General features: G+C 51.8%; 1 protein-coding gene across 1 annotated transcript in view; it reads left to right on the top strand.

Annotated features, from left to right (window-relative positions):
• Positions 1-22,118, top strand: part of Col4a2 (collagen type IV alpha 2 chain) — a 160,831-nt gene that overhangs the window by 117,662 nt on the left and 21,051 nt on the right. The window contains exons 17-29 of the mRNA XM_045144872.1: positions 2,390-2,443; positions 3,225-3,291; positions 6,798-6,908; positions 7,334-7,483; positions 10,780-10,872; positions 12,279-12,433; positions 14,256-14,328; positions 14,418-14,524; positions 15,312-15,513; positions 15,856-15,915; positions 18,226-18,282; positions 18,658-18,765; positions 19,720-19,941. Of these exons, the coding sequence (XP_045000807.1) occupies positions 2,390-2,443; positions 3,225-3,291; positions 6,798-6,908; positions 7,334-7,483; positions 10,780-10,872; positions 12,279-12,433; positions 14,256-14,328; positions 14,418-14,524; positions 15,312-15,513; positions 15,856-15,915; positions 18,226-18,282; positions 18,658-18,765; positions 19,720-19,941 (1,459 nt within the window). The remainder of the gene's footprint in view (positions 1-2,389; positions 2,444-3,224; positions 3,292-6,797; positions 6,909-7,333; positions 7,484-10,779; positions 10,873-12,278; positions 12,434-14,255; positions 14,329-14,417; positions 14,525-15,311; positions 15,514-15,855; positions 15,916-18,225; positions 18,283-18,657; positions 18,766-19,719; positions 19,942-22,118) is intronic.

The following is a 22,118-nucleotide window of genomic DNA, read 5'->3' as shown; positions in this document are numbered from 1 at the left end:
TATCCAACGTGAAGGAGCTGCAGTGTTTAAAAACACAGCCCACAGCTGCCACAGGGACACAGAGGTCACGAAAGACAATGACCTAGCAGGTTCTGAGCACCAGGTTCCCTGGCTGCTGTAGCCCAGATGTGAGGATGGTGGGGGGAAAACCCTGTCCAGCTCTCTCTGCAGTCATACGACTTGGGAAAACATAGACACCTGCGCCTAAGTGGGTTAGAGGAAATAGTTTACGCAACTGAAAAAATAGGGCAATAGGCAGACGTACACAAATGACTCACTGCTTGTGCTTGTTAGTACAAACCGAGTGTGTCTCCCCCAGCAGCCAGCTGCCCTCCTCCTGAGCTCTCCAGTTGTGCACGGAGACTTTAGTCTTAGGAGCCAGAAACGAAAGAACACGCCAAGGAGCAGCTGTGGACAGAGCCTACAGAAACAGCCACCACAGCAAACACAGAATGCTCTGTGCCCACACATGCGTGCGTGCATACCCACATGTGACCTCTAGTCAGTTCTGACAGGGATGGGAGGGCGTTTGTGGTTTCATTCCATCTTCTGAAAAAGTCGGGATTGCCTCCCCTCCTTGTTCCATGCAAATGTCTGCTGCCTACGGCCAGTGGGCCACGTGCAGCCCAGGAAAGCTACCAATGTCGTCCAACACAAAATCGTAAACTTACTTAAAGCATGCTGAGATATTTGTGTGTTTGGCTTTTTTTTTTTTTTTATTGTAACCCAATTACATGGGTCACAAGTGTAAACTGTAGATGACAGCGTGGCTCCCAGAAGCCAAAGGATTGGGCAGCTCTGTGGGGAAACCTATGTTCGGTGACTGACCAAAAGCTTCTCCCACTGGAGTTCCTGTAAAACACGCTCACAGCGACCTGCTCCCCTAGGGGAGGATGCGCTGACCACAGCCCACATGCAGTGCGGCCAAAGCCATTCCCATGTCAGTAGGACCCTGAGGACTCCAGAGCTGCCCAGGCCCCAGACATCGCGGGGTCGCAGCAGCCCCAGCATAGCAGCAGAAGAGCCTTGCCCGGTGTCAACTCCAGGCTGCTGGCGATGGCTCCAAGTGAGGGTGACTTAAAATACAAGCTGCAGGGACATCTGGCCTCAGGCTGCATGTTGGGATTGACATCGCACCTCAGAGACTGTCCTGCCAGCTGGCAGAATTTCTCCCAGCACATGTTGCTTCCCCCAGCCCATTGCACCAGCTCACTGGGCTGAGGAAGGGTCTAGAAAGCCAGAAAAATGTTGCAGGTGAATCCAGACTGCCTAAGACAGCTGCTGAAAACCAGAGGCGAGAAGGTTTCCCTATGAGTCTAGTGGGTGCTTGCCAGCAGTGTGCCCCTGCCATTCCCTGAGGGTCCTCCTCAGCCTGCCTCCGGAACCAAGAATCGACTGCTCTTGAATGTTCAGCTCTACCTAGTGTGAGAGAAATCCCCTAATCAGCCACAGACCTGGAACAGAAAACAACATCGGGGTACATAGCTCAGTGGTAGAGTACTTGCCTAGAATGCCTAGGACCCTAGATGTAACCCCTAGTGCCACACGCGAACAAAGAACCCCAGCCCATCTTGTTCACCTGACAGCGTGACTTCAATATGCAAGCTGCACTTTCAACCCTCCTTCAATGAACCAGACAAGCCATCTCTGTAGTGTTGGCCGGGGGTCAGGAAGGCTACCCCACACGTGGTCTTTAACAAAAAGGGAATAACTTCCAGGCTTTAGAGAGTTTTGTCTGTCCAGATACCTCTTGATGTGATTTCCAAGAGTCAATGTCAAGAAAGCATTCCAGGGAAGCTGAAGCCAGCAGTGTGAAGAAGTTTCTAATGAAGAGAAAACCCCTAATCAAGAGGCTTTGACACCTCTGTGCAGTGGCAACTAAGAGCTTCCCAAGCCCATCTTGGAGGGAGAGCTCCAGTATCAGCGCCTGACCCCACTGATCAATCATGAAATCACCAACAGGGCAGCCTCGCCCTGCAGTGATGCCCCCCTGCCCCATGAGGAAGCCCACCTCCCCTCCAAGAGTAGCTCCTGGTCTCGGCCCTGAGGGCTGATGTGGAGGAGAAGGAACAGGGTTGGAGAGACAGCTTAGCGGTTAAGGTGCATGCCTGTGTAGCCCAGGGACCCATGTTTGATTCTGCAGGTCCCACATAAGCCAGATGCACAAGGCGGCGCACGCATCTGGAGTTAGTTTGCAGTGGCTAGAGGCCCTCACATGCCCATTCTCCCCCACCCCCCTCTCTCTTAAATAAAAATTAAAAAGCAGCTGTGCCTCTGAGATCGGGGACTTGAACACGCCAAGCACTGAGGGGTTTGGGGGTTCTGAGCGGACAGGGTCTCTGTATGGTCTCGTGCTGCGCTGGAGATCACAGGTTTGTCTCTCTTGCAGGGAAGCAGAGGCCAGGATGGTTTCCAAGGCCCCAGTGGGCCCCGAGGACCCAAGGTGAGGCATGCTTCACGTCTCCCTTTCTGATGGTGACCTGCTCTCCACAGCACAGGAGAAAGTGACACCTCACCCCAAACAGATGGCCAAGCGTGTGGCCCCGACATGGGACAGAGAGGGATGAGCAGCAGTTTATTGCCACCTGTGCTCCCTGTCCCCGGGGAATACCATGTGTCAAGGAAGCTGGCTTTGTGTCAGGAGACAGAGCTCCCCCAGTTCCCCAGGGAGGATGAGATGTGTGTGACTAATCCCACGGGCTGGCCAGGAAGGTCAAACCCACTGGCTGGCAGGGAGGACCATGTGAGGTGATCTGGGCCAACTACTAGGGATGACCTTTCCTGGTCAGGTCATCTCTGGGGACAGCAGGGAAACTTACAGGTAGATATTGGACTCCTGAGCCCACTGACAGCCAGGCAGCTCTAGAGAGCATGCGTGCCTTAGAGCAGTTAGTATTGTGGATTTTTGCATCCCCTCCAACCTCCGTCCCTTCCTTGGTAGATGGATGGCTCAAACACCCTTATAATCTGAACCACCTCTGGCATCCAGCAAGGAATTCACAAGTCCTGGTGTTCCTTCCATCCTGTGTCGCCTGGAGGCTAGGATGTTAAAACTAACCATGACCACATGGTGGAGATGTTGCTTGGGGACAGTTTAGGTTAGATGGTGAAAACAGTTGCTTCTCAACCAACACCAGTGTCCACATTGGGTCTCACTCTTGGGAAATAGATGTATAACGAAAACTCCAGAAGGCTCTCCTCACACTCTGCCTTTGTTTTCCCAGGGAGAACGAGGAGAACGGGGCCCCCCAGGAGCTCCTGCCTACTCGCCCCATCCTTCGCTGGCAAAAGGTCTGTATGAAAACCTCCATGGGTCGTGCAGCGTCATACTCGCTCCGTCCTTCGTTTCAAGCACGTTTGGGAAGTTTACAGACAGATCCTCTGAGTGAAATAAGACAGAGACACCCAGGGCACAGCGTCCCTTGTCACTTGAGCTCTGCCTGACTCACCCCCTTCCAGATGTGACTTCATCAGGGAAGTGCTCCCCTCATTTCTAGGAGCCTTGTACAGATTCTGAAAGTCACTTAAGGGTGCCACACAGCACACCCTTCTCCTGAGCCTGGGGGACCCAGGAGGTATCTCCTGGTGGGCCTGACACATTCCATGAACACAGCCCCAGACATACCTTTGCCTCAGACCCGTGTGTGACGCCAGCCTTCACCTTCCGGTGCATGTACAAGTCCCCCTGAGGAGGAAGGCTTGATCAAGGATCTGTGACCTTGGCAAATGAAAACACTCTCTTTGAGAACATAACTTTTAAGTTAATATTAGTAATGCCTCTTGCATTTTTAAAAAGGTCTTTAAGACAAAAAAAAAAAAAAGCCAAGCATATCTTTAGTCCCAGCACTTGGGAGGTAGAAGTAGGAGAACCACTGTGAGTTCAAGACGACTCTGAGACTACATGCTGAATTCCAGGTCAGCCTGAGCTAGAGTGAGACCCTACTTCAAAAAAAGAAAAACTGCCATTAAAAAGCCGAGCAGGAGATTCATCGGTTTCTCCCTCTGCACCACACTTTGTTCCTGGGCATCACGCAGAGATGGGTGGCCTTAAAATTCATCTTTCCAAGGCCAAGCATGTCTTTAATCCAGAGGTGGTAGAATCTATGTGAGCTCAAGGACAGCCTGGGACTACAGAGTGAGTTCCAGGTCAGCCTGAGCTAGACTGAGACCTTACCGCAAAAAAAAAAAAAAGAAAAAAGAAAAGAAAAGAAAAGAAAAAAAATCATCTTTCCAGGAGTTCGTTGGGCATTGTGGTTCACTGCTGTAATCTAGCACTTGAAAGCCCGAGGCAGGAAGATTGCCTCAAACTCAAGGCCAGTTTAAGTTAGAGTGACACCCTGTCTCAAGAAATGAAGGAAAGAGCTGGAGAGGTGGCTTAGCAGTTAAGGCACTGGCCTGCGAAGCCAAAGGACCAAAGTTCAACCCACCAGTAAGGCACACAGGTGGTGTATGCACACAGGTGGCCCATGCATCTGAAGTTCATTTGCAGTGGTGTGCCTGTTTTCTCTCATAAAATAAAAAAAGGCAGGGCCAGGCATGGTGGCGCACGCCTTTAATCCCAGCACTCGGGAGGCAGTGGTAGGAGGATCACCATGGGTTTGAGGCCAGCCTGAGACTACATAGGGAATTCCAGAACAGGCTGGGCTAGAATAAGACCCTACCTTGAAAGAAAAAAAAAAAAAAAAGGCAGGAAAGAGCTTGGTGGTGCACACCTTTAGTCCCAGTACTTGGGAGGCAAAGGTAGGAGGATTGAGTTTGAGGCCACCCTAAGACTACATAGTGAATTCCAGGTCAGCCTGGGGTAGAATGAAACCCTATCTTAAAAAAACAAGAGAGAGGAAGGGAGAAAGAAAGGAAGGGAGGGAGGGAGAGAGGGAGGAAGGGAGAAGGGGAAGGAAAGGGAAAAGGAGGATAGAGAGGAAAGGAAAATCAACTTTTCACCTGCAGATTTAGAGTTGTCCCCTGGTCCTCTGCGACTTGACTCTGTCCTGACTTATAGAGCTGGAATGTCGCCCAGTTACATTCCAGAGCTTCTTAGAGTCAAAGGTTGACTGCTATTTTGTTACTGTTCTTGCTACTAGAACTTTTTTAAATAAGCTTTTTTTTTTCTATGTGAAACTAACACAGCCAAAGGTTGACCGCTAAGAAGATTTTGGGGGGATAAAGAGGAAAACAAATGTATCTTTCACAAGGTAGCCTAGCATGAGCTTAGTGAAATGCAGCAAGCAGAGAGAGAAGGGTTGAGTTAAAGGGGTAACAAAGTGGCCAAAACTAAAAGTAATGCTACCATTTGTCCGGAGACCTGAGGACTTAAACCTTCCACCCTCTCACTGTGCCAGTACCTAGTGGTGGCCACTGTTCACGCAGTGTTTACTCAGGACCAGTAATGTTCCAGAAGGTTCTAGTTGTCATTGTGGATAACTTGGACACTATAACTGGCCCAGTCATTGTGAGGTAGAAATTGAAGCCTTTGGACCTGTCTCACATGTGGTCACAGGGACTCCTGGCTGCAGTCAGCCTCTACCCAAGAGGGAGGACATCAGGGGACCAGGAACTGTCTCCCAGGGACACAGGACATGCCCACAAGCTCCGGCTTAGTCTAAGGAATTTCTTTTGAGATGAGACATAAAAGATCACATACAGCTGGGTATGATGGCGCACACCTTTAATCCCAGCACTCAGAAGGCAGAGGTAGGAAGATCACTGTGAGTTCAAGGCCAGCCTGGAGCTACAGAGTAAATTCCACGAAACGCTGGGCTACAGTGAAACCCTACCTTAGGGGAGAAAACAAAAAAGATTGCACACATATCCTTAAACTTACTAAGAGCTATGTGATAAAATATCATATTTTCTTCTCTTTTCTCTCATCTTTCCTAATTATATTCACACACACACACATGCACACACACACACAACAGAACTCTGTGATGCCACTTCACGTATGTCCACTTGTTTTTCACCTGGAAGTGTGTGTCTGGGGCTCAGGAGACAAGTGTGCCCTTCCTGTCCCCAGCCTGCCACATGCCTGACAAAACTTCTGATCCTAGAACTTCCATGTTCCTGTGGATTCTGCTGCATCTTCTATCTGATTTCCCAGCACCCCACTCTCCAGCCCAGTCTTGCCTACTGAAGGTTGACCACCTCAGTGTGACTTGTCTCCTCCTGATGCCCTTTCATGGCATGTGGGAGGGGCCACAGTGTTGTCTATACCCATAAGGACCTGTGTCATCAGATGTCTGCATGGCACTCATCCCAAGCCTTGCACATGAGGAGGACGCAGAATAACATTTCATCATTGCTACTGACTGTCATTTGTATTTTCTGGCCCCTCAAGGTGTCTTTTTGGCATCCTGTGCCTCTACATTGTTTTTGTAATTATAGGACTCCTCCCCCCATACGACTGTGAGTGACCTCTTTGAAAGCAGAATGTCCCCTGTGTTCTCGGCGCTTGAACCATCCTTGCCTTCTACAGTGTATTCAGAAAATGCATACACAGGGCTGGAGAGATGGCTTAGCAGTTAAGACACTTGCCTTCAAAGCCAAGGGACCCAGGTTCAATTCCCCATGACCCACATAAGCCAGATGCACAAGGGGGTGCATGCATCTGTAGTTCGTTTATAGTAGCTGGACACCCTGGCACATCCATTCTCTCTCTCAAATAAATAAAAATAAAACTTTAAAAAAAAGATAATGCATACACAGTGGGAAAGCCGATGCCAGCTGTAACCTGCAAACAGGGCTCTTGTCACTGTGGTGGGACATGTCTGATTCTTGTGAGGGGTTTGTCTTTGTTCCAGGTTCCAGGGGTGACCCAGGATTCCCAGGAACCCACGGAGAGCCAGGAAGCAGGGGTGAGCCAGGAGACCCTGGCCCCATAGGCCCTCCTGGCCTGTCCATCGGAGATGGAGGTAAGTGAATTTTGTGGCATCAAAAGGTGTTTGTACTCGGGTGGGGATTCTCAGGCCACACAGCTTTCCTGCCGTGATGTTGAGAAGCGCCTCAAGGAGTAGCCTCAGAACTCTGACGAGCAGCACGTTTGTCAGTCAACACCAGCTGGGTTACAGTGTGACACTGATGGGTGACAGGTGTGATCTCGTCCCTGTGTGGAAGGGGCATGAGGGTCATCCAAGGCTGTGGCCAAATGTGGGTCACAATTCCAGGCTGTTATGGGGGTGAGGACTTTTTCTAAGTTGGCAAGTGGTAATGAAACATACCAAGGTCACCTCACTAGACTGTGAAGCCCACTGGGATTGCTGGCAGTGTCTTATGCAAGTGGAGGCTAAGACAGACTCTTAAGTATGTGAACACCTACCATGAATGCTGTTGGTTTCAGATGACAAGAGAGGCCTGCCGGGAGAAATGGGACCCAAAGGCTACATAGGAGAACCAGGTCTCCCTGCACTCTATCCAGGCCCACCTGGAGCTGACGGGAAGCCAGGGCTCCCAGGAGTCCCTGGACCTGCTGGTCCACCTGGACCAGATGGTGAGTGGAGGGTGTGGGCAGGTGTTCAGAGCACTACCCAGCAGGGTGGCATCTGTGCTCTTTTGCTAAATGGTTCTGGTCTGACCCAGTAGGCCAGTGACTGGGTGTAATGGATATTGTCGGGGGCCCCACAAGGGTTGTGACAGCTGCTGATGGCTCATTCACCTGTGGTCCTTCACAGCACTTCCGTGGCTCTTACGTAGTGAGCTGTGGCTGCCATGGCTTCAAAGGGACACCTGGGGGGAACTATGGACTGAGATGGCTGTGCTCACATCCCTGTGATCAGCCACAGGTGCCTCCTTCCAGGGAGGAGTCCTCAACTGGCTAATTCACAGCCTCTGTCTTCCTGTTCAACAGTCTTGAGCCCATGGAGATCAGTTCTTTTGCCCTTTGGTAGAAGCAAAGCCACACTGAGCAGGAGACAGTAGTTGGTGGAAAGAAAGGATAGCTACAAAACAAGCGGCATTGAGCAAGGCCAGGCAAGAGGCTGGGAAATTGTATAAGAGACAAGCCTGAGTGTGGCCCTCCTGCTGCCCAGGAGCGCGGACAGGGTGATCCGAGTCAGCCGGGTGATGTTTGCAGGTCACAGCGCCCTGTTTGCACCTTCCGTTCAGAAAGCTCTGTCCGTGGAGGAGGAGCGTGCGTGCCTCTTCTTGGAGCATGCTGCTTAGAAAGGGCCTTCTTTTCAGCTGTAGCATTTAGCCTTACACTTCAGGTGTTGTAAAACGTCCTCACGGGAACATTTAGTCCCCTCCACAGATGGGATAAGGAAGTACTGAAAGGAGATATGAGGCCATTCTCTCTGTGTAACCCTGACCCACATGCGGCAGCCTCTTCTTTTCTCAAGTTTCCCTTAAATTCCCTGACACCACCTCAAGTCTCGCCTAGCATCTGCCTTCAGGGAGGCTACCAGAGCACATGCTAATTGATAGTTTGGTTTCAGTTAAATGTCAAGTTCAGAGGTCAGTTTTGTTGTGTGGGTGGGTGCATGTGTATGCACGTTCATATGCGTGTGCGTGTCTACATATGTGGGCACACACCTACATAGGTGGGGTATGGAGACCAGACATTAATGTGGGGGGGGGTCTTCCTCAGTCCCTCTCCACCTTATTCTTTGAGACAGGATCATTTACTAAAACCAGTTGAGGTGTAATATTTCTCCCATTTAAAGAATTGCATCACTAGCCGGGCGTGGTGGCACATGCCTTTAATCCCAACAATCGAGGGGCAGAGGTAAGAGGATCTCTGTGATTTCGAGGCCTCCCTGAGACTACATAATGAATTCCAGGTCAGCCTAGAGAGAAGCCCTACCTCGAAAAACAAACAAAAAAAGGAATCACATCACTTCTCTACTCCTAGTCCATCTTCCAGAATGAATTGTTAGTAATTATACTTTCCCAACTTTCAATCAGAAAAAATCACAGATTCTCACATTCTTTTGAAAAGTTTGAAGGTTAGATATTTCCCTAGGAGAAATGTCTGCTAAATTCTTTGAGCAAGTTTGCTTTAATATTTTCTGTTATGCTGGAAGTAATGTTTTTGATATGAACTACATTTGTTAATATTATTGATTGGAAAATATCTCTTAATGACACCTGTGGCTATAACCAAGTTTCTACAAGTGTCTCTCCTACATGAGCAGTCTCTGTTGAGGTTTCCCTATTTGGAAGAAAAGCATAAAACACTCTATATTCCTGTAACTGCATCACATGTCAGTAAAGAGTTGAATACACGCTGTTTGATGTATAAACCTTGCTTAGTAAGTCTGTGGTTTAGTCAATAAACACCAACATTCGTAAATCAGTCAAATGATTTCTCCCTAGATTATTGATTGATTTACACAGCAGATGGACTGTTATGAGATAGTTTTTCAACTAGAAGCTTCGTCACACACAAGTTAGATTTTCCTGTAAATGCATATCTTCCCCCTGCAGAGTCATCCCACTTTTAGATAGCAACTTCTTATGCAGAGCAGGCAGCCTCTGCACGTGGCTGTAGCGTGTGACCTGCCGTTTTCACTCCCAGGAAGGTCCCTGTACTTTTCTCTCAAGCTCTTTTCATTCCTGCTTTACATACTGTGACATGTGGTCAGCCATCTTCATTCCCAGAAAGCTCCCTGGCACCTCTGATTCTAACCCCTGCTGCTTTCCCTTGGCACTGGCTATCATCTGAAAAACTCCACGTTTCTTTTCTGGGTGTGTTAGTTGTGTCCCCGCATCTCGGCTGTCAGCTCCAGGCAGTCTCAGTCTCGGTTCCTGGTGCCCACACAACTGGCACACTGCCCAGCGCCGCTCAGGCACTGACTGTGCTGCATGAATGAACTAACAGACGAATGAATGAATGAGGCCATGTTGCATGTGTAGTCAAATCAAATTACACCAGACAGTATCCACTCACTTTTCTATGCAAACCCTAGTCCCCAGGGGGCTCTCTGACACTCCATTCCACTACCCTCTTGCCCGCCCAGGGCAAATGTCTATAAAGTCATCATTTTCCTCTCCTTTCAGCTTCCTGAATGGCTCCCCCCCCCCCCCCCCCCGCCCACATCTGTGCGGCGTGGTACTTGTGACCGCATGTTTCTAGCTCACTTGAAGCAGATCTAACAGTGATGAATGAAGAGTGGTCGCTCACACTTCAGTTCCACCACTCGGGAGGCTGAGGCAGGAGACCAGAGTGACACCCTGTCTCACAAAACACACAAAACACAACACCCAGAGAGGAGCAGTAGAAAGAATGAACCGGGAGAAGCCCAGCTCCCGCCGTGGTCGCCTGAGGGCGCACAACCACAGAGCACCACTAGGTGGCACTCGTCCCAAAGGCTCCTCTAGAAATTTGCTGGCCTTAGAAATGTCTTGTCCGGCAGTGTCCCCACGTGGGATGACTGGAGCGGCCACAGCAGTAATTAAGAACTCTGATTTCGGCTGGAGAGAGGGGCCGGGAGAGGAAAGTGGAGGGCCAGGACGTTCAGGGAGGTTGAGCACATCTAATCCCCGTTGGTCAGGAGGGACCCATAAATGTGGGTGTGGGTGGTTGTGAACAGGGCAGGGAGAGGACCAGAAATTCAGAGGTCTTGGAGTCCAGCTCCATGCCTTTCTAAAAGGGAATGTCTTCCTCTCTGGACTTCAGTGGACGAGCTATATCTGAGGGTCAGGCCCCTCCTCCAGCCCCCTCAGTGTGCTCAGGCGGAGGTGGGGTTTCTGGGCCCTCGGGCAGCCTTGGCTGAGACCTGCCCCTGGCTCAGATCCTACATCTCGTGGTGTGGCCACTGAGGTTCCTGCCTTCGGGTTTTCTCTTAGGTTATCTGTTCGGCCTTAAAGGAGTGGAAGGACGAGTGGGCTATCCTGGGCCTTCCGGTTTCCCAGGGACTCGAGGACAGAAAGGATGGAAAGGTGAGGACTGCCAGTGAGGGAGCTCCCACTGTCTGGCACGGTGACCCGTCCCCTCATCTGGTTGGTTAAAAGTACCAGCCAGGCCAGGCGTGGTGGCGCACACCTTTAATCCCAGCACTCGGGAGGCAGAGGTAGGAGGATCGCCGTGAGTTCGAGGCCACCCTGAGACTACAGAGTTAATTCCAGGTCAGCCTGGACCAGAGTGAGACCCTACCTCGAAAAACCAAAAAAAAAAAAAAAAAAGTACCAGTCATATCTCTAACCCAAAATCTGAAATGCTCCAAAATTTCCCAGTGCTAGTGTGACACAGTGGAAACTTCACACTGGAGCTGAGCATGATAGCTCACACCTTTATAAAGTCCCAGCACTCGGGAGGCAGAGGTAGGAGGATGGCTGTAAGTTCGAGGCCACCCTGAGACTCCATAGTGAATTCCAAGTCAGCCTAGGCTAGAGCGAGACCCTACCTCAAAAAAAAAAAGTGGGGGAAAAGAAAAGAAACCAGAGTCCAGATGCAGGCGCGCTTCCAGGAGTGGGCTGTGTTGTCCCCCTGGCTCCGCTTCCCCGTCCTTCACCCCCACCTCTTCCCCACTGAATCTCCCCGCAGCGCAGAGCCCGACAGTGGATGAAGGGGGGAGGGTTGCTCCTGAGGCAGAGTTCACATGATTGGCCCCGGTGCTCAGCCCTGCAGTATGGCACATGCCCAGACACTGTCCCTAGCCCAGCAGTCATCCTGTGTCACCCACTAAGACTTCACAGGCAGAGCTGGAATTTGCCAGCGCCTCAGACCCATGCAAGGAGGTCCTGGCACTTCTCCCTTCCCCCTAGGGACACCATCCGGCTCCAGGCATCCTTCCAGGGAAAGACTGGCCCAGGGCCCCACCCCTGTGAGGCTGTCACTCAGCTCTCCACCCTGAACATGGGCACAGCCTGGCCCTGAGACTCTGACCTTCGGATGCACTTGGGATACAGAAGGTGCACCTGCCCTGAGGGCAGATACAGGAGTCAATGGCTTCAGGGTGTTTCCACCTGGCACCTCAGTCCCACCATAGTGAGACACAAAACAGGTCTCTCTGGCTTACTCCTGACCTTGGCCTTCAAGACTATGGCTCTGGGCAGACCACCCACTACCCTGGGCTCCTGAATCCTGTGCTTCCCCTGGAACCTAAGGACTGGATTTTTCAGTGCCCTCAAAAGTCCCTTCAGCTCCACCCATTCCTCTGACAGGCAGGGTCCTTGCTTTTAAGAATCTTCTAAAACCAGAGTAGAATGCAGATGCCCACTGAGCCATCGAGTGCCATTACTGCTCACCTGATTGATAGGTGTGCCAGTGCCCACCAGAGCGGTGTATGCTGTGCCCTACAGTGCCTCTCCGCGTGCTACCCTCCTCACCTGTCCCCTCACTGCAGGTGAAGCTGGGGACTGCAAGTGTGCAGACGGCCTCGGGGGTCTCCCAGGACTCCCAGGAACCAAGGGCTTCCCGGGCATCAGTGGGACTCCAGGGAGGAAAGGCGACCAAGGAGACCCCGGCCAGCACGGCATCCCTGGGTTCCCTGGGTTCAAGGTAAGGGAACGATCTGACCACACAGCAAGTGCAAGGGTGCTGCAGGGTGGCTCGGGGTGGGCATGGGGACTTCTACTTGCTTCCTGGCCTGGGAGCTTTGCAGGTGAAGGTGAGAGCCAGAGTACCTCACTGCCACATGCCAGGTTCCCTCAGAAAAGAAACAGGAAAGGCTGGGTATGGTGGCGCCCACCTTTAATCCCAGCACTCAGAAGGCAGAGGTAAGTGGATCACTGTGGGTTCGAGGCCACCCTGAGACTACATAGTGAATTCCAGGTCAGCCTGGGCCAGAGTGAGACCCTACCTCAAAAAAAAAAGAAAATTAAAGACAATGCCATCTCCTAAGTAAGGAGTAGGTGTTGTTCAGTGTTCAGAAAATTACGGTATGGAGAATCACACACCCCTCCCAGCCGATGAAGTAGGCTCTTCAGTTGATTCATGACGAGGAGCCAGGTGCATCCCATTTGGTGTCTCTGAAACCTGTAACTCGTCTAGGGCCACATGCTTCCCAACTGTGCGCACAACACACCCACAGGCTTGGCTTCACCCACCTCTGCTTGGAGTTTTTGTCCTGAATCTAATTATGTGTCTGTGTGCGGAATAGCCCAGGCATTTGGAATGCCTGGGATGGTTTTTTTGTAGTTGTGGCTTGTTGTCTGGTGGCTAGGCAGGTGGGCGGATAGAGTGGATGGCTAAGTGCGTGGGTGGGTGGTTGCTTGGCTAGTTATCTAGATGGTTGGTTGGTTTGGGGGTTTTTGTTTGTTTGTTTTGTTTTTTGAGGTAGAGTCTCATTCTAGCCCAAGCTGGCCTGGTATTCACTATGTAGTCTCCAGCTGGGCTCAAACTCACAGCGATCCTCCCGCCTCTGCCTCCTGAGTGCTGGGATTAAAGGAGTGTGATCCCACACCTGGCGGGTTTTGATATTTGTACGGAGACAACCTGGCAGACTGCTTGAAGCAGATGAGTCAGTCAGTAATAGATACCGAGCACCGCCACAGCCAGAACTCATTCAATAAATCAAATACCTGTGGGGTTTTCTCGAAGAGAGTTCACAATCCCTTGTAACATTTCATGATGCCAACTCTCAGAGTTCCCATATCCTTGCAAGTAGCATCAACCAAGATCCACCCCTGCCCAGCACACATCTCAGTGCAACCTTGAACGCTAACCTGTTCCGTACCGCTCACTGGAGGAACCACACTCTGTCTTACTGCCTACGACATGAGGGTCCCTCCTATAAGCTGCTGCTTTATGAAGTAAATTTCTCCTCAACTTTAGCCTCGCTTGGCAAAAGAAGCCGCTTATTGTTCTCAGTGGTACATAGTGACATCTGCTAAATACAGCGTGATTGTTTTTGTCCTTTCTTTAGAAGACTTACTGCTGCCTGGTTGGGTTCCAAACAGTGGTAGTAAGAGTTAAGCAGCTCTGTATATTAAGTCAGCGGTTCTTGTTTCGGATCTAAGGGCCTTGGGACGTTTTTGAAATGCAGATCATAATCCAGCTCCTGGCGATGGCTGCTGGTCCTTGGGTCACACTGTGGAAAACCAGTTGCACTGTCATCCACCTGGGTCTGTTTCCATTATATTTCACTCACATGCAACTCAGTTTCAAAGCACTGTTACCCACAGTTTCAGCCCAGCCACTATGAGGGGCACTGTGTCTGGTGGTCCCTGCCAAAGACCCAGATGTAGAGTATTTCTGGTATTGTAGAAAGTTCCTTGGGCAGGCGATTACCCACAAACTATAAAAACGAAAGAATAATTCTCTCCTTGAAGCCTTTAGCAGTCTAAGGGAGGACAAAACAGAAGTGTGTCTGTTTCCACAGGGAGCCCCTGGCCATGTTGGAGTTCCTGGGCCCAAAGGAGTAAAAGGAGATTCCAGAACAATCACCACGAAAGGTCAGTTCTCGGTGGCCAAGCAATTCCTGGGTCACTTAGCTCTCTGAAGTTTACTTAATAAATATATTTACGGGCAAATTCTTTCCCAGGTGAACGAGGACAGCCAGGTGTCCCCGGTGTGCACGGAATGAAGGGTGACGATGGCATCCCAGGGCGGGATGGACTGGACGGCTTCCCTGGCCTTCCGGGGCCTCCGGTGAGTAGTCGATGGGGTGGACACAACAGCAATGCCACAGGCAGCAACGTGACTTCTCATCAGCTCCTGTCTGTCACCGGAAGACCCTGTGCACCCATGGCTCTGTGTGTGGGTGGACTGGGGCACACTGCCAGCCCATTCAGCTGTGCCCAGCTCTGATGCTGGGTCTTAGTTGCGTGTCACCCCATGAGTCACCCTTCCCACTACCCAGAGCTCCCTGCCTCCCTCAGCTTATCCCTCCACTGCCCACTCACATGTCCCCATCTGGCTGGCATTATCACCACAGGACATGCCACTGGTGGACCCCACGGCCTCTCCTCTTCCTGCCCTGTAGTCCCCCCTTATTTCTCTTCTTGTTCCCTTTCCGCCAACAATGTGCTGTCTCTGTGAATGACAGACGTGTCACACATGCTGGCCACAACAAAGGAGCTGGAACCCCATACCAGTGACCACAGCCTTGTCTTCCCTGCTGAGTGCAGAGTTCTCTCTGAGGATTAAAGTCCATCCAGGGCTGGGACTAGCAACTGGGAGACAGGAAAATCAACGCCCACATCAAGACAGAAACCCCCAGAACTCTCCCCCACTGCCTTGCTCTCTAATGCTATAAAGTCCAACACGTCCTCATGACTTCCTTAGCCCGTGATGGCAGGCACACTTTATCTCGACTGACCTTCCTCTCTGAATCTGCAAGACAGAAGTACAGGGAAATGCTGAAAGGAAATTGGGAGGCAATGGCTGGCCCTGACATGTGGGTGCCTTTTGAGAGCTAACCTGGATTTTGTCACAGGGCGACGGCATCAAAGGCCTTCCAGGAGACTCAGGTTACCCTGGCCTACCTGGGACCAAGGGCTTTCCAGGGGAAGCAGGCCCCCCCGGACTGGGCTTGCCTGGCCCCAAAGGCGAGCGTGGTTTCCCTGGAGATTCCGGATTGCCCGGACCGCCTGGCTTCCCTGGTCCTCCCGGTCCCCCAGGCACGCCAGGACAAATAGGTATGCCATCCTCCCCGTGTCTTCCTGAGTCCTGAGACACCAGTCAACCCCTCTGTATTCCCTATCTCCCCACACCAAGAACTTGTCCCCAAGGAGCCAGACAGGATGACATGTCTGTTTTCGGTATGCGGGAGGCACGCTCAGCAGGACTTCCCAGCCACCGCCTGCTCTCAGCAGCTGGAATGCGGAGTCTCCCCTTGGGCACCCGAGTTCAGAAATGGTCTAGGGATTTTCACACACACACACACACACGTATTCACACTGAAGCAGTGCACACTCATTGGTAAATAATGACTCTCTGTGGCTCCAACGTTGTCTTTATCTTTGCTTATCTCTCTCCAGACTGTGACACAGGTGTGAAAAGGCCTATTGGAGGTGACCAGCAGGAGATTGTCCCAGCAGGTACGGTAATGGGGAGCAGGCAGTTCTACATGGCAGTTCCACCCAGGGCCCTGGAGACTGCGGGCAGGCACGTGGGCCCTTCTGAAGAGCCAGGCTCCTTGTAGGGTCTTGAGCTAGTCAGCATGCAATGCTGGCATAGAAGCAGCAGGCAGCAAGCCAAGATCTTGGAGACACCCGCCTTCAGTAGGGCACAGAGGACCAGCAAGGCTACAGGGAATGGCTCGTGTCAGGCAGGCTGGGACCAGGCACGGCATGTCTGAGGAAGGGTGGCTGTGGGAGTCAATGCTGAGAGTTCCCACAGACAGTCAGGACAGATGTGGCTCAGAAACACAGACAAGGGAAATACAGGACGTACCACAGCCAGGCAAGGAGCCAAGAGGACTCACAGAGCCTGAGTCCTACCTCCACGCCCGCCTGGGTCAGGACAGGTCCCTCAGAGGTCCACTTGCTCTCAGGGGACTCAGCAGGAGGTAAGAAGGAGGGTTGGCCGAGAGCCACGTAGCATCCACGTTCTTAGCCAGAAAGCCATAAAAACCATTTCTGGACCTCAAGACAATCACAAGGCCAGTAGAGGAATGTATATTATTAGAGGCTTTATTAAATAGTATTAGTGCAGGCAGAAACATCAGATAAGCAAGAAAACATCCATTGGCGTGGACAGAGCCTCACCCAAAGTTGGAAACCCAAGTGAGGACTGAATTTGATTGTGGAGGAGTTAAGTATGTTGGGGCTGTCTCTCCCTAGAATTGAAAGTGACCTAGATTGATTTTCTAATGAAAGTTTAATGGTAACTTAGAATTCTGCAGAAAGAATGAAGGCTGAGAGCAGGTGAGCTTGACCTGCAGGCTGCAAGCAGTCAGTAGGGACGGCGCCTCCCAGGCCACAGTGTTTCTGGGTGACTCTCAGAGCCTCAGCCTGTCCCCAGTCAGCCATGTAGTTTCTCGGTCTCCAAGCCAACCATACAGTTGTTAACTATATAATTCCCAGCAGTGGGGATTTCTCCCTCACTTGTACCGAGAGAGATGTCCCAGGCCACACAGAGCAAGCCGTAAGTGATGCTGGTAGGCGGTGCACGGGCCCAGGCTCAAAGGCTGTCATCTGCACCCCTGTCCGGTGGGGGGGAGGGTGAGTGAGCCGTGGGAAGGAAGAACACAACGTCGCGTGTCCCAGAGCCCAGGGGAGAAGACACAGCGACTGTGAGACGTGCTGTTGTCCCGCATGGGTCAAAGCCAGCGGGCTGCCATCAACAGGGAGGAGGAAGGGGACCCCAGTGGGAGGCCGTGACATCCCATGGGCTCCTGCAGACACTAGCCTGGCGCGGCTCTTCCTTTGAGGCGTTCAGAGTGCACATCCAGTCTGTAGCGAATCAGTAACTCCTGGCTTCCGCAGCGCGGGCCGCATGGATTGTAACCTGCACGCTGTGTGGCTGACAGCCTGAGAGGACAGGGGTGCGGGCTCTCGCTCAGGCAGTCCTTTCTCAGAGGGAGCGCTGGAGACTCCAAGTCAGTCTGCAGATCTCACGTCACCAGAAGACAAAAGCAGGGGAGACTAGAGGTGCTGTTCCCCATGGGAGCCTGGCCATGCTCAGACAGGTGGAGAAACAGAACCCAAGGGTGGCTGTGCTTGCAAGACTGCGGGCAGTTCTCACAGCCAGGGGCATCTGCAGCCTGGTTTAATGTTGTACATTGCGATCACAGCCTCCCCACAGTTCAGAGGGAGCCCACATTTACTGGGTTGGCCTGGGACTATCGTACCCCCCCCCATTCTCTGTAAGGACAGGAAGCATTTGTCAGCCCAGTACCACTTTTTTTGTTTGATTGTTTGTTTGTTTGTTTTCCATGTAGGATTACACTCTAGTCCAGGCTGACCTGGAATTCACTATGTAGTCTCAGGGTGGCCTCGAACTCATGGCAGTACCACTTTTTATTAGAGTGGACTGACTTCATTTGAATTTTATGTTAATATTTTGATTTGGGGGGGAGGGTTCAAGGTAGGGTCTTGCTATAGCCCAGGCTGACCTGGAATTCATCCTGTAGTCTCAGGGGAGCCTTGAACTCACGGCAACCCTCCTACCTCTGCCTCCCAAGTGCTGGGATCAGTGGCATGTACCACCACACCCGGCTAATATTCTGCTTTTATTACACAAGAAATTAAGCCGTTACTTACATCAGAACCAAGATTAATTAAGTCGTTCAATCACTCTGGACATAAGATGGTAGCCAGGCCCCTGACTGGTGGTGATCTTTGGTTCTCAGACACTGAGACTCCGCAGACCCTGGTTTGGCTCATCCACCCTTACTCTCTCCTCAGGTTGTGCTGGAGGCCCAAAGGGATTGCCAGGCCAGCCAGGACCCCCGGGGTCCCCAGGTAATGTGCCAAAGGAAGCTGCAGGGCATGTGTTTTGATCCCCTTTCCTGTGGCCCTGCATGAGTGCCCACCCCTGGACGCTGGGGTCTATCCTCTGTAAGCCACCACCGGTGGTGATCTCTTTGGGAACGCCAGCTCTTAATGCATGCTGCGGGAGACTGAGCAGCGGTGCACACAAAGCTGAGCCCCAGGCTGAAGGAGAATCCAGCCTCTGCCGTGGCCTGGTGGACAGCCAGGGAGAGGCATCCCATGGTGCGGGTCCAGCATCCGCTGCTCCGTCTTATCCCAACTTCGTGACAGGTTTCTCTGGGTCAAGCACAGGCTGGATCTAGTCTCGTTCATGGGATCTGACCTGCTTGTGTCTTGGATGTATAGGTGTCAAGGGTATCAGGGGAACACCAGGATTCTCAGGAGCTGATGGGGCACCAGGGCTCAAGGGCTTCCCTGGAGAACCAGGTCGTGAAGGCTTCCCAGGACCTCCAGGTAGGTGGGAAGGGCCGCTTGTGCCTGTGGGCTGGGGCGGGTGGGGGAGGATGTGCATGTGCACGCTGTCAGGGCTATTACTGTCCAGGGTTTAGAATCCATTTCAACAAGTACCTGCGACAACCATTTCCTCATTCCTGGGATATTAAAACTGAGGTTCTTGGGCTGGAGAGATGGCTTAGCAGTTAATGCGTTTGCCTACAAAGCCAAAGGATACTGGTTTGACTCTCCAGGACCCACGTAAACTAGATGCACAAGGGGGCACATGCGTCTGGAGTTTGTTTGCAGTGGCTGGAGGCTCTGGTGTGCCCATTCTCTCTCTCTCCCCTTCTTTCTCTCTCAAATAAATAAATAAATCTTTAAAAAAAAAAAAACCTGAGGCTCCATGGTATGCCCATTCTCTTTCTCTATCAGCCTCTCTCTTTCTCTTGCTCTCTGTTACTGTCCAGTAAATCAATAAATAAGATGTTTTGAAAAAGAAAAAGAAACCTGAGGCTCTTGACCACGTTGTGTTTTGGTGCCCCTGGGACGAGTGAAAGCCATGATGGCCACCAACCTTCCATCCCGGTGCGGAATCTGCAGACTTCCGCGAGGACAGAGTAGCGTCCCCTGCTGGTCAGGCGCCTGTGCTCACCAGGTGGGCGGGATGCCCAGTCAGTGCCGCAGCAGTTCTCAGGACTCTGCTCCATTCCTCGCCTGCTAGCACACAGGCCAGCAGGCCTGTCTGCGACCACGGACCTATGAGCTACAGCCTAGCCCACCTTAGCTGAGCTGCAGCGAGGAAAGCAGCGCAACTGAACAAGATAGATGCTGAGAGCCAGGTTCTGAGACAGGCGGTGGGCGGTGTCCCGAGTCACCTTCCGCGCATCGGCTCTTCCTAGCCTCTTGCCAGCGCCCTCCCAGAGCATGGTGACACTGACCTTTGCTAAGGGAGCCGCTCTTGCTTCCTTTCAGGGTTCATGGGCCCCCGAGGATCCAAAGGTGCCACAGGCCGCCCGGGTCCTGATGGACTCCCAGGCCCCATCGGCCTTCCAGGGCCAGCCGGACCCCCTGGGGACAGAGGGATTCCAGGAGAAGTCCTAGGAGCCCAGCCAGGGCCCCGCGGAGATGCTGGCCTACCAGGACACCCTGGGCTGAAAGGCGTCCCAGGAGAGAGGGGGCCCCCTGGATTCAGAGGTAAGTCAGAGAAGGGAGGCAGAGAGAGCTGTCCCGGCTGCCCAGTGGCACCCAGGGGGAGTGTGAAGTCCTCCCCAGGGATCTAGTGGAGGTGCCCAGGCTGCCTCCACTGCTCTTTCTGTCTCCACTCAGTCCCAGCAGGCCCATGAAGTGTTTTAGTCAGAAACACGCTAACTTTCCAGGAGAGAGCAGCTGTGAGACCTCTTACAAGCACACACCCATGGACCTCTGTAGTCATCTCTGCCCACAGCTTCCCTGTGTAACAGGTCCCCCGGAAATCCAAACAGACCTAAAGTACTCCACTCTAAAGAGCCAAGTAAGATAAGTAACTGGAGGAAGAAAATGTCCCCGCCTGGCTTCCGGGCAGCCTCTGAGTCACCCCAGACTCGTGTGTTCACAGCCCATTCTGTCCCATTGGGACACATCCCCAGAAGCCACTGGTTGAGCCTCTGGCTGGGGCCTGGGCACTGGTGGCCTAATTGCTCGGGTCCCTCAGACCACACGCCGTCTTGATATCCCTGGGCTCTGGATCTGTACCCTCCCCCATTTTCCCGTTCATGATCAACAGAATTGCTGACCAGAAACCTGACTTCCCTTCAGAACGCCCCAGCCAGCCACATTGCCTGTCTGCCTTTCTGTCCTGCCTCCCACACACACCACACACACTGAGTGATTCACACTAATGCTGGAAACCTGAAAAATAAGTGTGTGCCTCAGAGAACGTCAGAACTCTTTATTCTTCTTTTTTTTTTCTTCTGGTTTTTCAAGGTAGAGTCTTGCTGTAGCCCAGGCTGACCTGGAAGTCACTATCTCGTCTTAGGATGGTCTTGAACACACAGCAATCCTTCTACCTCTGCCTCCCAAGTGCTGGGATTAAAGGCGTGCACCACCATGCCCAACCAATTATTTTTCTTTTATTTACAAAAAAAAAAGGTGGGGGAGAGAGAGAGAATTGGCTCTCCAGGACCTCTTGCCAGTGCAAGTGAACTCCAGACTCACGCACCACTTGTGCATCTGGATTACATGGGTGCTGGGGAATCGAATGCGGTTGGTCAGACTTTTCAAACAAGTGCTTTTAACCACTGAACCATCTTTCCAGCCCTCTTTTGAGTTTTTTGAGGCAGGGTCTCACCATATAGCCCAGACTAGCCTCAAACTGATTGATCTTCCTGTCTCAGTTTCCCAAGTTTGGGAGTGACAGTCCTATATAGAACATGCCAAGATTCACGTTCAGGTTTAGTTTTGGGGTGACATTCCTATATGACCATGCCAGGATTCAGGGTCGGGGTTCTGCTGCAGACTTCCTTCCAGCCCACACACACCTTTCCCTGTGACAGGTGACACAGCCGATCACTGGAGTCAGAACACGTGACTTAAGCTCTGAGAAGCTGGTCAAGACTGACCGGTCCCTTTTGTAGCCACCACTGTCCCTCATGCTTCCTGCCTGCCTAGAGGATAGGGTCAGGGTTCAATGAGAAAATGCGCGGAAAAGGCACTGGGCAAGCAGGCCCTTCACGTCACCAACTGGTCCAAAAAGAAAGGGAAAAAATGCCCAGCTATGAAGAGGTCCAGAACCCTACTATTAATAAGAAAATTAGGGTCAGGCATAGTGGCACACTCCTTTAATCCCAGCACTCGGGAGGCAGAGGTAGGAGGATGGCTGTGAGTTTGAGGCCACCCTGAGACTACATAGTGAATTCCAGGTCAGGCTGGGCTAGAGTGAGATCCTAACTTGAAAAAAAAAGAAGGAAAATTAAGGCTGGAGGAGTTGCTTAGTGGTTAAGGCTTTTGCCTACAAAGCCAAAGGACTCAGGTTCAATTCCCCAAGACCCACTGCCAGATGCACAAGGGGGGAGCACACGTCTGGAGCTCGTTTGCATGGCTGGAGGCCCTGTCGTGCCCATTCTCTCTCTCCCTCTTTCTCTGTCAAATAAATAAATTAAAATGTGTTTTTTTTTTAAGAAAGAGAAATAGAAGAAAATGTGCCCCCAGCGTCTGGGTCTGGGTGGCCGGACGCTACATGCACAGAACCAGGGGATGAAGGTGCATGTATACATGTGCGCTCACTCAGACTCATGCGTGCGTGCGCATCACACACACAGACCCTGTCAAGTTTCCATGAAATGTTAACTTCTACGTGTTACAAGCAAAAACAAGCTTGCAGCAGCACATTTGAA

This window comes from Jaculus jaculus, chromosome 3 (assembly GCF_020740685.1).
Source record: "Jaculus jaculus isolate mJacJac1 chromosome 3, mJacJac1.mat.Y.cur, whole genome shotgun sequence".
NCBI classification, from domain to species: Eukaryota; Metazoa; Chordata; class Mammalia; order Rodentia; family Dipodidae; genus Jaculus; species Jaculus jaculus.
This window is presented reverse-complemented; position numbering and strand designations above follow the sequence as displayed.